The sequence below is a fragment of the Platichthys flesus genome, chromosome 8, assembly GCF_949316205.1.
Source record: "Platichthys flesus chromosome 8, fPlaFle2.1, whole genome shotgun sequence".
NCBI classification, from domain to species: domain Eukaryota; kingdom Metazoa; phylum Chordata; class Actinopteri; order Pleuronectiformes; family Pleuronectidae; genus Platichthys; species Platichthys flesus.
In genome coordinates this window covers 9,851,378-9,865,381 of record NC_084952.1, presented here as the reverse complement: position 1 = coordinate 9,865,381, position 14,004 = coordinate 9,851,378, and the positions used below count along the sequence as shown (strand labels likewise).

Below are 14,004 nucleotides of genomic sequence, written 5' to 3'. Positions count from 1 at the left end.
GTTTTCGATCATATCTTTTTAAAACACCTCATTAGCTTCACACTACAAACCCTATGGGGGGGGGGGGAATGTTTTTTGAGAGAAGATTCCAGATTCATTCACTAGACTGAAACTCAGTAGAGCTCAACAGAGCCGTATAGGTTCAGCTTTGATCCATGCAGCTTCCTTCTACCAAGTTGTGTGGTTATTGGTCCAGTAGTTTATTACATAAACCTGTTGACTGACAAATCAGAGATGAAAACATGACCTCCTTAGCAGAGGTAATAAAACCTCCACCCATTTATCAAGGAAATGTCAACAACATTAATAATTATTAGAAACACAACAGGAAATTAAAAGTTGAATGAAATGTTTCGAGAATATCTAAATAGTTGACGGGTAATTCTCTGTTGGTCGACTTATCAATTAGTTCAAAAGCTAATTTTCCCCTGCTACTAAGTCTATAAGGTATATTGTGTTTTATTTACATTGTATATATTGGATTATTTTTGTCATGTACTGATTACTGGTTGTTCATCAAATTGCCCTTGAAGGATATTAAATATTTTCTTTTATGGACAACTTTAGTTTAATCACAAGCTGCACAAACCAAGCTAGAGCAGCAGAGGAACCAAGCAGCCAGCAGGGGGCAGCCTCAGGACATCACATGGAAACAAGCAGCAGCAGACTGTGATTCTTGTAGCGTCCTAAAACAAGGTTGAAAAACCCTGGGTTATTCTCTAACAATAGGTTTTTAAAGCATGTTAAATCATCCAGTATCTAAAATCCAACACATTTCTCTGAAGTGTGTATCAGAAGCAGCACAGATTGACACGAACACACACACACACGATAATTTGTCCATCTTCTTATACTGCTTAGTTCGCCTATCGACCAGCAGGCTGTGTGGCCTAGTTGGTAGAGTGATGGTTCGCCAACATTAGTACCCGGGTTCGAATCCCGTTCCTAGCTATCATTGTAGTGAGTTCTTAATACAGCCAGGATTTCTCTTATACATTACAAATTATCTTACTCTATGTAAATTTAAATTAATAAAATGTAAAAATAGGAAAAAATTTATTTAAAAAAAAAAAAAAAAAAAAAGCTGCGCGCGCAATTTCTGCGCAATGGGCTTCTGCGCAGATGTGCGCAGTAGGCTTCTGCGCAGGATGTGCGCAATGGGCTTCTGCGCAGATGTGCGCAATAGGCTTCTGCGCAGGATGTGCGCAATGGCCTTCTGCGCAGATGTGCGCAATGGCCTTCTGCGCAGATGTGCGCAATGGGCTTCTGCGCACATCTGCGCAGTAGGCTTCTGCGCAGGATATGCGCAATGGGCTTCTGCGCAGATGTGCGCAATGGGCTTCTGCGCAGATGTGCGCAATGGCCTTCTGCGCAGATGTGCGCAATGGGCTTCTGCGCACATCTGCGCAGTAGGCTTCTGCGCAGGATGTGCGCAATGGCCTTCTGCGCAGATGTGCGCAATGGCCTTCTGCGCAGATGTGCGCAATGGGCTTCTGCGCACATCTGCGCAGTAGGCTTCTGCGCAGATGTGCGCGCGCAGTTTTTTTTTTTTTATTATTTAATTTAATTTAATTTAATTAGATTTTTTTTTTAAATTATATTTAATTTTATATAAAAAAAATTTTTTTAACATTTTTCAACATCAGCATAATTTCTCCGAGCTGGCTCAGGGGTAAATTATGCCAAAGAATCATTGCTTCAGTAAAAATATCTAAACCAACCATTTCTTATTTCTAACCTATTTTTAAGGTGGTGAAAAGGCTCTTCTTTTTGATTTATATTTGTTGCAACGTTTGTTTAAAGAAAAAATCCACGTTAATATAAGAGGACACCTGCTTGAAGAGCTCTCCCACTGTTTACTCAGAAGTATTTATATAGAATGTATATTATATATAGGGCCTTTTATTCTGAAAAACGGCCTCAGCAGAAGTCTTGTCCTGGTTAGCGGAAGTCAGGCGGTTAGCTTCAGGGAACCCGCTGCGAGAAGAAGAAGAAGAGTCTCTTTCTGCGATCAAAGCCGCTCTGAGTCCAACACTCGCCGGTACAGCAACGAACTCTAGCCGATGGACCCTCGGATCTCCGCACTGAATCTGCGGGTCGTCCGTCGATAACGCGCCCGTGTGCCGAAGAGCCGGGCCGGAACCAGAACCAGGCCTGGGCGGACGTACGGACATAGCCAGCGCCGGTGGGCTGCTCTGCGTGCGGGAGTCGACATGTTGTCTTTCAGGCAAGTGTGATGTGCTTCTTGCTGTCTGTGTCTGGGCAGCAAGTCCCCGGTGGTCGGTGCAGAGGCTTGGGCATGGGACAGCGAGCTAGCTTCACCGCTAGCTAACACCGGACGTCAACTTTTCCTCGCTAACAGAATGAGCGGCGGAGCCCGGGTGTAGCGGTGACCGCGGAGGGCTTATTTCACACCGTGTCGCGTCGGCCACTTCGCTCGTTCGCTTCTCCCGAGGCCTGATCGATGTGTCCGGATCGAGTGCAGCCGTGTCGCTAAGTCGTTAGCTGCTAAGTTAGCCTGCCTCCGCCGACCCAAATGAAAGAGTACAAAGTTGTCGTGCTGGGCAGCGGCGGCGTCGGCAAGTCCGCGCTGACCGTCCAGTTCGTCACCGGCACCTTCATCGAGAAATACGACCCCACCATCGAGGACTTCTACCGCAAGGAGATCGAGGTGGACTCGTCCCCCTCCGTGCTGGAGATCCTGGACACGGCGGGGACCGAGCAGTTCGCCTCCATGAGAGACCTGTACATCAAGAACGGGCAGGGCTTCATCCTGGTCTACAGCCTGGTCAACCAGCAGTCATTCCAGGTACGAGTGTGTGTCTGTGTGTGTGCAGAAACGGTTCACAGATATGTCAATAGGGTACTTGATTAGTAAGTGTTGTTGTTCATTGTCCAGCACAACCCACGTTTAATTCCACTATCCAAAATCATGGTGAAAAAGGCAAAAACCAAAACGTATTGACAGTATAATGATACCAACAATTACAAATTCCAGAAATCTGAAATGGAAATATGAGATTCCCAGGTGTTGTGTTTTATCCACCCAGCCACCCCAGCCCTTTGTATTTTGCTGTCAGTGTAGAGTACTGTGTTTTCACACTTGTGGAACTGGAACAAGCAAATGTTTGAAATTGTTTTAATACACAATCACAGAACCAATTAATCGTCATATTGTTGCAACTCAACAATACAGACAATAGTGCCGCATTGATCCTGGGATAACTCACAGGATGATGTTGTAGTAAACTGTCAATTAAAAACCATTATATAGAAGGTTTTGTTGTACCTGTGTGTGTAACTGTGGAGAAGAAAAAGCCTCTTAACTGGAAAGTAGGTCTAACAGATCAATCAGTGCTTTAATCCTCACAGGTCTGCTAGCAAATAATCGTTGAAGTGCTTCTTTGCAAAGTGTTGAGGGGAAGGGAAATCAATAACTCTGTATTCACCTTTTTACTTATTCTGTGTTCTTCACTTTTACACAGTTTATTTTCTGATTGGAAATGGAATGTTGCGTGATGCTGGGGTCATTGTAATTTATTTTACCTTTATCGATAGCCCAGAGAAACTACACTCTCCCTCTTCATTTTTTTTTTTAGGACATCAGACCGATGCGGGACCAAATAGTGCGAGTGAAGCGCTTCGAGAAGGTGCCGCTGATCCTGGTCGGGAACAAGGTCGACCTGGAGTCTGAGCGCGAGGTCGCCGGGACAGACGGACGGGCCCTGGCTCAGGAGTGGGGCTGCCCCTTCATCGAGACCTCGGCTAAGAGCAAGACCATGGTGGACGAGCTGTTCGCGGAGATCGTGCGACAGATGAATTACTCCACGCTGCCGGAGAAGCAGGAACAGTGCTGCACAGCCTGCGTGGTGCAGTGAGGAAGAGGTACGAGCAGAGCCCTTCACCTCCTCTTTCGTAAAGTCAGATCTGCACTAGAGCTGCTTGATGTTGGACCACACTTACTTTTAAACAGTTAATGTCATCGTTACGAGCAATTCCTCTTCCTCAGTTTTTTCCCGTTTATCGCCCACTTTCAGGCTGCAGTCAACAACTGGGGGGGGGGGGTTGTGGCATGACTCACTGGATTAATTTGACTTACTTGACATTGCATGTTCTTTGATGTGACGACTGCTTCTAACACCGCGCATGTTCATGTCAGGATGACGATGTTGAAACAATATATTCTGCAGCCTCTATTAATATTTGGGCAGCTTCATCTAGGAACTCACAAGCGCAGCCACAGTTGGCCACTCACTAATTTTACAAAATGTGATAAAATGTCCTCGCAGCGGCTGCGTGGAAATGGTTCACGAGCTGAGGAGAAATGTGACGACTGTGTGGCATTTCAGTGCCGTGTGAGGGAGAGGACAGATTCGTTTTGAAAGTGCGAACGACGAGTGGGTGGTGCCGCTCCGTGCAAAACCGTTGCTTTGGTTCGTTATCATTAGATTGCAGAAAGTATGCGGCATGAAGAACACAACTGTCTGACCCGCTCGGGAAAAACAAACCCAGAGAGCAGAGACTAATGAAGCATACGGTCCTGCAAACCGTGCAGAGAGGAAAATGTAGCATCCTGAGAAAGAAATTATGTTCCAAAACAGGAAGTTCACTTGAGATGCTGTGCGAGATGCCGCTTGTTCTAACCACTGCCAACATGTATGCCACTTTCAACCATGTTTAAATCTGCTGAATTATTGACCTGGTTTGTATTTCCTCTTTTTTACTTTTAGAGATTCATCATTTGTCCAGAGCACCACAAACTTTTTGATGAACCGTGGGACGACCTGACTTTGGCCCTTCTGACAAAAACCACAGCCGGTAAAGTTTCCGCTCATGGTGGTTTCTGACCGCCCGTCACAGAGCATCTGACAGGAAAGACGTCAGTCCTATTTTTGATATCACAACAGTTAGAAGACATTTCTGCTGCAACCTTAATGGCCTTTGCAATGACCCAGGATGGAGTCAGACAGACAGACTTGGCCATCTGTGAAGAATTTTCTCTCTTTTCCAACATTTTAGTCAGAAGTATCCCAGAAATAATAAGCAAGGGTGTTTGTGAGGTCGCGGCTTCTTTTTTAAAGCTGCTTTAATCACTATTATATACTTTATTATTACTTGTATTATGTCTCAAGTTTGAAAGTTGACAAAGTATTTCATAATATTGAAACATTTTGACTTTTAAGCACGCATACTCTGAACAGTTTGCTGCCCAGGTGTACTGCTCGCTTTACTTAAATCTTGTCTGGACTAGTTCTTCTAATGTACACAAACGACAGCCGTATGTGTAATGAGTCATTTAACTTTGGGAAGCCTGGACAGGATTTTCAGCTTTGTGGATTAACCGGTCACTTTATCCACCAGTCCACTCTGCTGCCCTGTGGTTTTAAATTCACCATTTTTACTGTCGCCGTGGCCTGAAGCAGCTAAACTCATCCGAAAACGTGCATGCTCAAAATTGAAAATGTTCTACTAAATCAACGTGACGTGATGAGGAAGAGCCATTTAGCTGTTTCTAGCCTGAACTCTGCCCGTCTCTCTACAAGGCATGAATCACGTGGACGCAGGTCTTCCATTCTCAGTTTTCTCGAGGATTCTCTGCAGGAGAATGATTGTGGAAACGACCAAAGTAAGCTCCCATTGCATATTTGTGTTTGACTAAATGACGTGTGTTGCTTTAAATCCAGGAGACGCCGATTTCTTGTCATTAAATAACTCCTACTGCAATGTGGTTTGATAAAAGTTCCGGCACAGTAAATCCGATTTAACTTTGTATTTTTCTTTTTCTTACAGTAACATATTTATTAAAAAGTAATGACATGGGTAGCCAGTTTTAAACTTTAAATTTTTTTTACTAGTTTTTGCTTTTTTGTGACTTTCAACAATTTATGGTATATTTGTTTTTGTCTTTTTTTTTTCATTTTTAAGCTGAGAATTTAACAGAGCCTTAAATAATTTCTGTTGCACCATGGTCTCATGCTTCTTTTTTGTTTCCTCAAAAGATAATTTAACAGCTGTCATTGTTTGTTAATAAACATGCTGGCCTTTCTGCTGTTGTCATGGGAACTGAAATTTATTATTGATTAGTACAACACTAAAAAGAAAAAAAATCATCTTTTGTTAATTGATTCATTTTTTCAGTTATTTCATTTGAGTACAGAATCTGAACACTTGCTGGTTCCTGCTCCTCATGAAAACAGATCTGATGCTTTTCTCTGTCGTATATGATTATGAACTGAACGTCTTTGGGTTACGAGGTCTGAAGGACAAAAAAAGATGTTTAAAGACGTTACCTTGAGTTCTCAGAAACCATGTGAGGAATTTTCCTTTACTTAGACCTTCTATTTACTGTATCAGCAAATCAAGGAAATAATTGGCCAATTATTTCGATAATGTAAGTAGTCCTCCGTGCAGCTGCATCCACATGGCCTTGCATCTATGAAAGATATAAAACCTTGTGGTAAGTTGAAGTGCACGTTCTGGTTTGTTTTGGGGGGTTTTCTTTCAGCGGTCTTAAAACTGTGCTCCCTCCAGCTTTTCCTTTATCTGTTTCCAAGAAAGTGAGAGGGTGAGAAGGCAGATACAAATACAGTTACTACAGTTAAATAATTGCTTCATGTTTTGTTTTAATATTAACCTGAAAAACAGAATTTAACCCCATCATCAACAGGAGATTTGGCATTTTGAACTACTTCTTAGCGTTCAGGAGAACAAATTGAAACAGTTTTTGTCTGATCTAATGTTTCTTCCTATTCACAGTGACTTTAATGTCTAAATTATTTTTTGTCCAAAAAACACTGACATTGCCAGATACAAATATAAACTGGGGAACTGCTGAAGCCTCATATTGGCTTGTCCTAAACTTTAGTATATATCTGTAAGCCAATAGAAGGCTGTGATTTCAACATCGGTCAATCATTAAAATCTCAATTTACAGCTTCCAGTATTGACAGCAGAAACGAGCTGTGATCAGGAACTCTCAGTAAACATAAGGACAAATACTGTCTTAAGACAGGCTTTAAAAATGTGAACTTAAAGCATTTGTACATAAAATGCGTGACGGCTCACTGTTTTATCTCTAATGGAAAATCATTACGAGCCCATTAAACCACATATGAAGTTAAAACATTTTCTCGAGCTGAAAATAGCACCACACGTTTCACTTCCTCTTTGCTCTGTTTGTGTTTCTGTATGCACCGGTGTGGCCGAGCGCTGCTGTCGGTGTCTGTGCACTTTGCAAGTCCCACATGGACTGCTGTCGTTTTCACATCCCGTGGAGCAGACATCTGGTTCTTCTTCCCGTCAGGTGGAGCTGCTTAGTGTTCAATGAGCCTGTGCATCCTTCCCTGAGCTGCAGCAGCCACTGTGTGTGTGTGTGTGTGTGTGTGCGCTCATGTCTTTGTCCACAAAACACCCCAGACTGGTTTGCTCTCAGTTGCCTGTGTACACACTGTGTAGGCCTAAAGGGTTTAATTCATCCACAAATGAAAATTCATTCTTTATCTCCCCACCACTATGCCGATGGAGGGAGATCACTTTTGGATTTTCAAGGTTAAATAGTGTTGCAGCCAAATCCAATACAATTGGATGACACCAGAGGAGCAGTACAGAGGCATTTTCTGGTATATTTTAGATTTTATTTACGTTGAAGAAGTAGCTACCCGGTACATCAATTGTATTGGATTTGGCTGTGACGCTGTTCACCCCTGAAACTAAAAAAGTATCGTGGACTCAAACTCTTCACCCACCCTCCATCGGCACAGTGGCGAGGAGATGAGTGAATTTTTTCAGTCAGGGGTGAATTATTCTTTGATTCTGAGAGTTACAACCAAACTCATCCCACACGAAAGCCCGATCAACAACAAGAAACAAAGTCTTGTGTTAAGGTTGTAGCTCGCGGGGATTTTCTCTCTCTTTCCCAGTGTTTACTGTTCAGCAGCAGGGACAAACTGGTATTTCTCCACGCTGCAGCCCTCAGTGTGTACGAGGGCAGTTACCCCTCCGGGCCTGCGGGTGGCAGCACGATGTCTTCTCACAGCCGGACTGTGGCGTGAAGCGGAAGCGGTTGTCAGCTCAGGAGGATGGTGGAGGATCTGTGACAAGAGGCTGCGACGTGTTTGCATACAGTTTGAAGACGGACAGGTTTCAGCGAGCAGCCATGAAGACCGTGTTTGTTACTGTCGGCACCACGAGCTTCGACGAGCTGATAGAAAACATCACGTCCTCAGAGAGCGTCCAGGTGAGTGACAGTGACAGTCACTTGGGGTGGGGGTGTGTATATCATGGGATGTAAGTAAAGAAACAGCTCTTTTAAAGTAAGTGTATTTTCTTACTTAATGTGGAGTTTGTCCTCCAAACACAGAAGCTGGAAGTTAAAATATGGATCCAAGTATTCGTAAAATATACGTGTCACTGTTCAACCTTTTCATTTGATTATACTTTGTTAACTGACCCTGAATACACCCGTATGATTAGTCTGTGTTGTTGACATTTACTGAGGAAGTACATGTACTCTTCCTCAGTACAAATTTGAGGTACTTGCACTTCAATTTTATGTCTCTGCTATTTCCTTTGTGGTCACATATTACTGTAAAGAGTTTCATTGTATATAGTAACACTTTTTTTTTGAGAAATCGAAAATTTAAAAATACCCAGTCCCACTACCGTGTTTAAGAAATAACTCTTCTCTTATCAAAGGATGAACATGAGGACATTTTCCTCTCCCCACAGGCTTTAAAGGCTCGTGGATATGAGTGTTTGGTTCTTCAGGTTGGAAGAGGATCTCTTCTTCCAGCTGCTGACAGCTGTCCCCACATCCGACTGGAGGCTTTTCGTTTCAAAGACTCAATAGCGGAGGACATGAAGCGGGCTGACCTTGTCATCAGCCACGCAGGTGAGAAAACAAAATCAAAAACCTTGAGCATCTGCTACTTACTGCTCTGAAGACAATGCACTCAGGGTTGAGCCTGTCAGCAGTAAATGGAGAAAACACAAAGAGGTTATGCTATTAAATGATTCAAAATACTCTCTATAGTGTTCGGTTCTAAAATACAAACATAATGGATTATAACAGTGTTGGCCTGAACGGGTCGTTTCCTACTACAGATGCAGATATTTGAGCAGTTCACAAACATTCAACAGAAGAGTGATTTACTGATTATTTGTAGAAGAAAGATACAACATGAAAGAATCGGATTTGGCAGAGAATTTTAAAACAGGTTTATATTCAAGCCTTAACAACAATACAGTTGTTCTGACACAATGTAAGTACTAGGACACAACAATCAGTTTACATAATTCCACAATCAGTTTTCTAGATTTTTATTGATAGATTTGTTCTGACATGGATCTGCAGATGAATGTGTAGCGGGTCTGGCTGTGACCCCCACGCTTCCCTACAGTATAACTACAGCTTTGAAGAAACAAGAAAATGTTCCCTGCCTCTGTCATAGATCAACATTAATACAAACAAGAGACCTTTTTTAAATCCTTTTATAAATGCAAAACATTAAATCTCTTTTGTTGTTGTTGCACATCTCCGTAAGAATCTCAAAGTTAGATATTTCAGTGAAAAACAGTAGAAACCAGCTGCAGCATTAACACAGAATGACATTGTTGTAAATAAAGACTTTGTTCCTCTCCTCAGGGGCAGGAAGTTGTTTGGAGGCGCTCGGTGCAGGGAAACCTTTGCTAGTCGTCGTAAATGACAAACTGATGAACAACCACCAACTGGAGCTGGCCCAGCAGCTGCATTTGGACTCCCACCTGTTGTACTGCACATGCAGGTATGTGAACCACACAGCCCTGCTTCAGTTTATCAGTTTATGCACACAGGGTTTATTCAGCAAAACAAAAGTAACAAACTTTTGTTCTCCTTGATAAATGTTTCAGCACGCTGACAGAAACGCTGACGACCATGGATCTCTCTGTTCTACAGCCCTTCTTACCCGGGCGGACAAAAAACTTTGCAAACTTTCTAGACAAAGCTCTGGGTGTTCAATGACATTTTTATTTTACAGCACCGTTTTTTTTTTGTATGATGATTTTCTGAATATCATGTCGTAGTTAATTGTGACACTTAACTTAAGCATATTTTATATTTCTGAATGTAATAAATAATTATTTCTAATTAAAATCATGTAGTATGTTGTGAATTAGTTCCTTGTATTAAACCTTTTTTAACAGAAAGGAAAAGACATTTACCCACCTGAAGACTTTCAGTGAAATAATTTGGTTCAGAGACTTGAATACAGCACGGAGATGTTACAGAGGCAGCATTGGTTAAAAAACTGGGAAACTTAATCTACAAGCGTCAGGTTTTATCTGTGATTTTCATCCTTAATAGTGCACATGGTTAACTGGTAACTTTTTTTGAGTCAAGCTGTCAAGTCAAACAGCTGGTTTGTAAATCTAGAAATGGGAAATGTATCCTCAATGTCAACCTCTAATTTTAGACAAACAACCTATGGCCTCTATTTTATGAAGCTGGATCCAGCTTTAGTCTTGGGGCATTAAGTAAAGCAGTGTTGTTGTTACTTTACATACTGTACATGCAGCTCAAACCATCAACCCTCTGGTTAGTGGACACCTCTCTACTCCCTTTGGCAGCAGCCAAGCTTGTATTCCTGACAATCCACTAATAAACAGTGAGTAGGTAATAGAGTACAGTTGTAACTGTTTACTTAAGTCTGTGTGATTGTATTGTGTGTGACAGATAGTGATGAGGTCTTAACCTAACAGCTCTCTTCCAAACTTACACGTCCTGTAAGTATGTAATTCTCTAATTCTATGAAATTTCAGTGCTACATGCCATAATTTGACTGCAGAGGGCCAAGAGCTCAAGCTTGAGGAACCCAATACGAACCCAATACGACATACACTACATGTTTGTACTTACAATTATATACTGCACAATATATCAAACTATGATAAATTGCAAAGTTTGTCTAATTTTCACTGTGACGTTCAAGTGGAGTCCTGAAGATGGGGCAAGTGACATATTAAAGGTAAAACCGGGCAAAAAGAAACAAGAAAAACTGATACATGCTATAAATTATACTTTATTTACATTTACCAAAAATATTAAACTGTTCAACTCAAAACAAGCTCCTGAGAAAGCTGAGGCTGAACACAAAACCCTGAAACCATAAATGACACAGTTAATTAAAAGGAACCATCAGCCATCCTCTCAACAAGGAGAAACCTCACAAGTTTCCCATTCAAAGGAGTAGCAGCCCACACGTGCACGCAGCATACCAGCTGCTAAATGGCCAGAGAAGACAGGAAAGAGCCTTTTAGGGCAGACAAACCGCCAGGTTGTTGTAAATAGTGCCGCATCACAGTGAAGCAGGTTATACCAACTCTTGCCACAAGGGTGAGATGATGTCTGAATCCATGACCTTGTAGCTTGATTGACATTTGTCCACCCAGCACATGTGAAGTGTGCAACCAGATCCACCAGGTCCTGTCGGTCACATCCCAAGTAAAATTGTCTTTATTTACCATTTAAGGATTAAATAATGGATTTTAACAGTATTGTCATGTAGTAGTCTGCAGCCATAAGGACATCTAAGAGTAATTAATATGCAGTATGTGTAACTTCTCCTATGAGGATATTCTGCCATCTTCCAGAAGTATAAACAGACATCAGTTCAGTATTAATAAGTGAACACGCATTACTTATTAATATAAATGGAATAAAAACGAATCTGTATAGTGAAACTGAATATATGCGGTCAAATGAAACACAACTACATGCTGATTTTAAATGTTAAACGTGTTCCATGAAATTTGTTTCTACTACTGCAGTCTGTCTGTGTATCTGCAGAACAGCAGGAGAGAAGATGGATCGTAAAATGTTTTCTTCCTCCTGATATTAGGCCGCTCCATCTGCTTCAGTGATCAGCGTATGAGAGGTGTCGTCAATCATCTGTGGTGCAGCGGAGACGTGTCCGCTGTGTTTGTTTAAACAAAACAGAAATTACATGTGAATCTCTGTTATGCTCCACTGGTGTGGAGTCACTATTTTAGGGCCAAGTGTTTAAAATCATTGCGAAACTGCTGCTATGAAGGACCCACTGTTGAAGTTTGGAAAAGTGTGTTTGTTGGTCAAAGGCTGTTGTGTGGTTTCTTCACCAGGACAGTTTGGTTGAAGAGGAAATGTTGAGAGGCAGCACGAAGTCAAGTTCAACTGTATAACATCCGAGAGAGAGTAAAGAGTCATGACAGGAATTAGATTCAGAAGCAGATTCAGCAGCAGCTTCATTTACCATCCAGCTGCTTTTCACTGGCAGGATAAAATCAGGATTTCACCAGCGTTGGTGTGAATCCCCGACCTTTCCTCAAGTATAGTTGACCTGCTACTGAATGAGTCAGATGTCAAATCACTGTTGTAAATCAGGAACCCACCATAAGATTATTAGACTTCCCTCTTTAAGATAGTCGGTGCTGTTGAAGAGTTTCTGTGGAACTGGAGGATTGTGATGTGAAACTAACAGGGACAGAGGTTTCTCTTCAGTTCCCTCCTTCAGCTTTCTAAATGTTTTGCCAGCTCCTTTTGAAGAAGCATAATAGTTTCTGTTTTGCGTGGTGACAGATTAGCAACTGTTTGTATCACCTCGGCTTGATAAGGTAGTCAAAACAACAAAAACTGTTAAAGTATGGAGTTGAGTCGCAAGACAGGGGAGAGATTTTATTAGAGACAAACACACCTTATTGAAATCACGTTACAGTGCTGCCTCTGAATTGTTAAATGCATTTTAAGAAGTTTTGCCCTCTACCTTTTGATCTTCTCTTTAATTCAATCTCTCCATCAGATGTTGTTCGAGTCTGATTCTACATTTAATCCGTTGGTGAAAAACCTCATTGCAGTTATTTTTGACCAAGTCACAAGTTTTTGTTACTTTTCCTTGATTCAATTCCACAGGAGTTATTTGGTCTCGACTGGTTCTGCCTGCTTCTCCATTATGATTCACATGATGTTTGTGCAAACTCCATGTTAATCTAATAGGGAAGGACACTAGTCTACTGTCTCTTGTTTTTCTCCCATACTGAAGAAGCTCCTGCAGGTTTTTATTTACATGCAAAACTCGTGTTGTCTGATACATTGTTATCTGTCTATAACCCATGTTAGTACAGGTAGGTTATGTGCTGCAGTGGCTGTATTTGTTCTTGTGCAGTTTTTAAAGCTGCTGTATTACACATGTATGTTATCAACCAACATGCTAACAACATCTGGTTTAACATAATAAAGAGGATTCCCTTGTAAAAACAGTAAGTCGAGCCACTGTACTATCAGTCAGTTCTCTGTTCAATCATGGTCTTTATTTGTCTTATTTACCTCTTCCTGTGTGTTTTGTTAATATTTTCATTTTTTCTGCTGTGTTTTTCCTGAGATAGAAATTAGGCAGCTCTGAGCTTATTTTTGACCAAGTGCCAGCACAATCTTAACCTAGGGGCTGGTAAGAAAGCAACAAAATCCAAGAAGAGATTCTCGAGAGTTACAAACTCAAATGAGCCTTACGACTCCTGCACTCCCACCGAAAAACAACATGATTCGAACCAACGCAATACCAAGACTTCTGATAAAGAACAAACGTCCCATTCATTAAGACAAGAATAGAGTGAATAAGCTCATAGAAAAAGCAACAAAGCCGAGGGTCAATCAAAACAGCCTGAATGCAGTGGTCAGTCGTGGACATCCCATGGCGAGAGGGACTGTTTAAAATGCTTGTTGTGTGTTAAGATGAAGATGCGTCTTTACTTTATCTCCACGATGTTTGAGCGGTGACAGTGAGTCTCCCTGTTCACTTTTGTTTGGCATTTTATTGGTAGGGGCTATCTACGGTTTTACTCCGGTTAACTGTCTCTCGCAGCTTTGAGACGTCGGCTATCAATACATCTGGAATCCAGCTGTGTTGCTGCTTCAGCCACAATATAGTCCAGTGTGAGAGTTGCATTTCATACTGGGTTGAGGTCAGAGCTCTGTGCAGACAAGTCAGATTCTCC

At 41.8% G+C, this 14,004-nt stretch overlaps 2 protein-coding genes across 2 annotated transcripts; both read left to right on the top strand.

Moving 5' to 3' along the window:
* Nucleotides 1-1,929: 1,929 nt before the first annotated feature.
* On the top strand, nt 1,930-6,046 carry rap2c (RAP2C, member of RAS oncogene family). Its single transcript, XM_062393672.1, has 3 exons — nt 1,930-2,809; nt 3,600-3,885; nt 4,731-6,046. Exons 1-2 carry the CDS (start codon nt 2,537-2,539, stop codon nt 3,876-3,878), a joined length of 552 nt encoding a protein of 183 aa, XP_062249656.1. The 5' UTR covers nt 1,930-2,536; the 3' UTR covers nt 3,879-3,885; nt 4,731-6,046.
* Nucleotides 6,047-8,031: 1,985 nt separating this feature from the next.
* Nucleotides 8,032-10,151, top strand: zgc:92907 (uncharacterized protein LOC436733 homolog). Its single transcript, XM_062393673.1, has 4 exons — nt 8,032-8,236; nt 8,728-8,890; nt 9,644-9,782; nt 9,889-10,151. Exons 1-4 carry the CDS (start codon nt 8,156-8,158, stop codon nt 9,998-10,000), a joined length of 495 nt encoding a protein of 164 aa, XP_062249657.1. The 5' UTR covers nt 8,032-8,155; the 3' UTR covers nt 10,001-10,151.
* Nucleotides 10,152-14,004: the final 3,853 nt, after the last annotated feature.

Coding starts and splice junctions, on each gene's coding strand:
- rap2c (XM_062393672.1), top strand. CDS start 2,537: ATGAAAGAGTACAAAGTTGTCGTGCTGGGCAGCGGCGGCGTCGGCAAG. Junction 2,810..3,599: donor TCAACCAGCAGTCATTCCAG/GTACGAGTGTGT, acceptor TTTTTTTTTTAG/GACATCAGACCGATGCGGGA.
- zgc:92907 (XM_062393673.1), top strand. CDS start 8,156: ATGAAGACCGTGTTTGTTACTGTCGGCACCACGAGCTTCGACGAGCTG. Junction 8,237..8,727: donor CGTCCTCAGAGAGCGTCCAG/GTGAGTGACAGT, acceptor CTCTCCCCACAG/GCTTTAAAGGCTCGTGGATA. Junction 9,783..9,888: donor CTGTTGTACTGCACATGCAG/GTATGTGAACCA, acceptor TAAATGTTTCAG/CACGCTGACAGAAACGCTGA.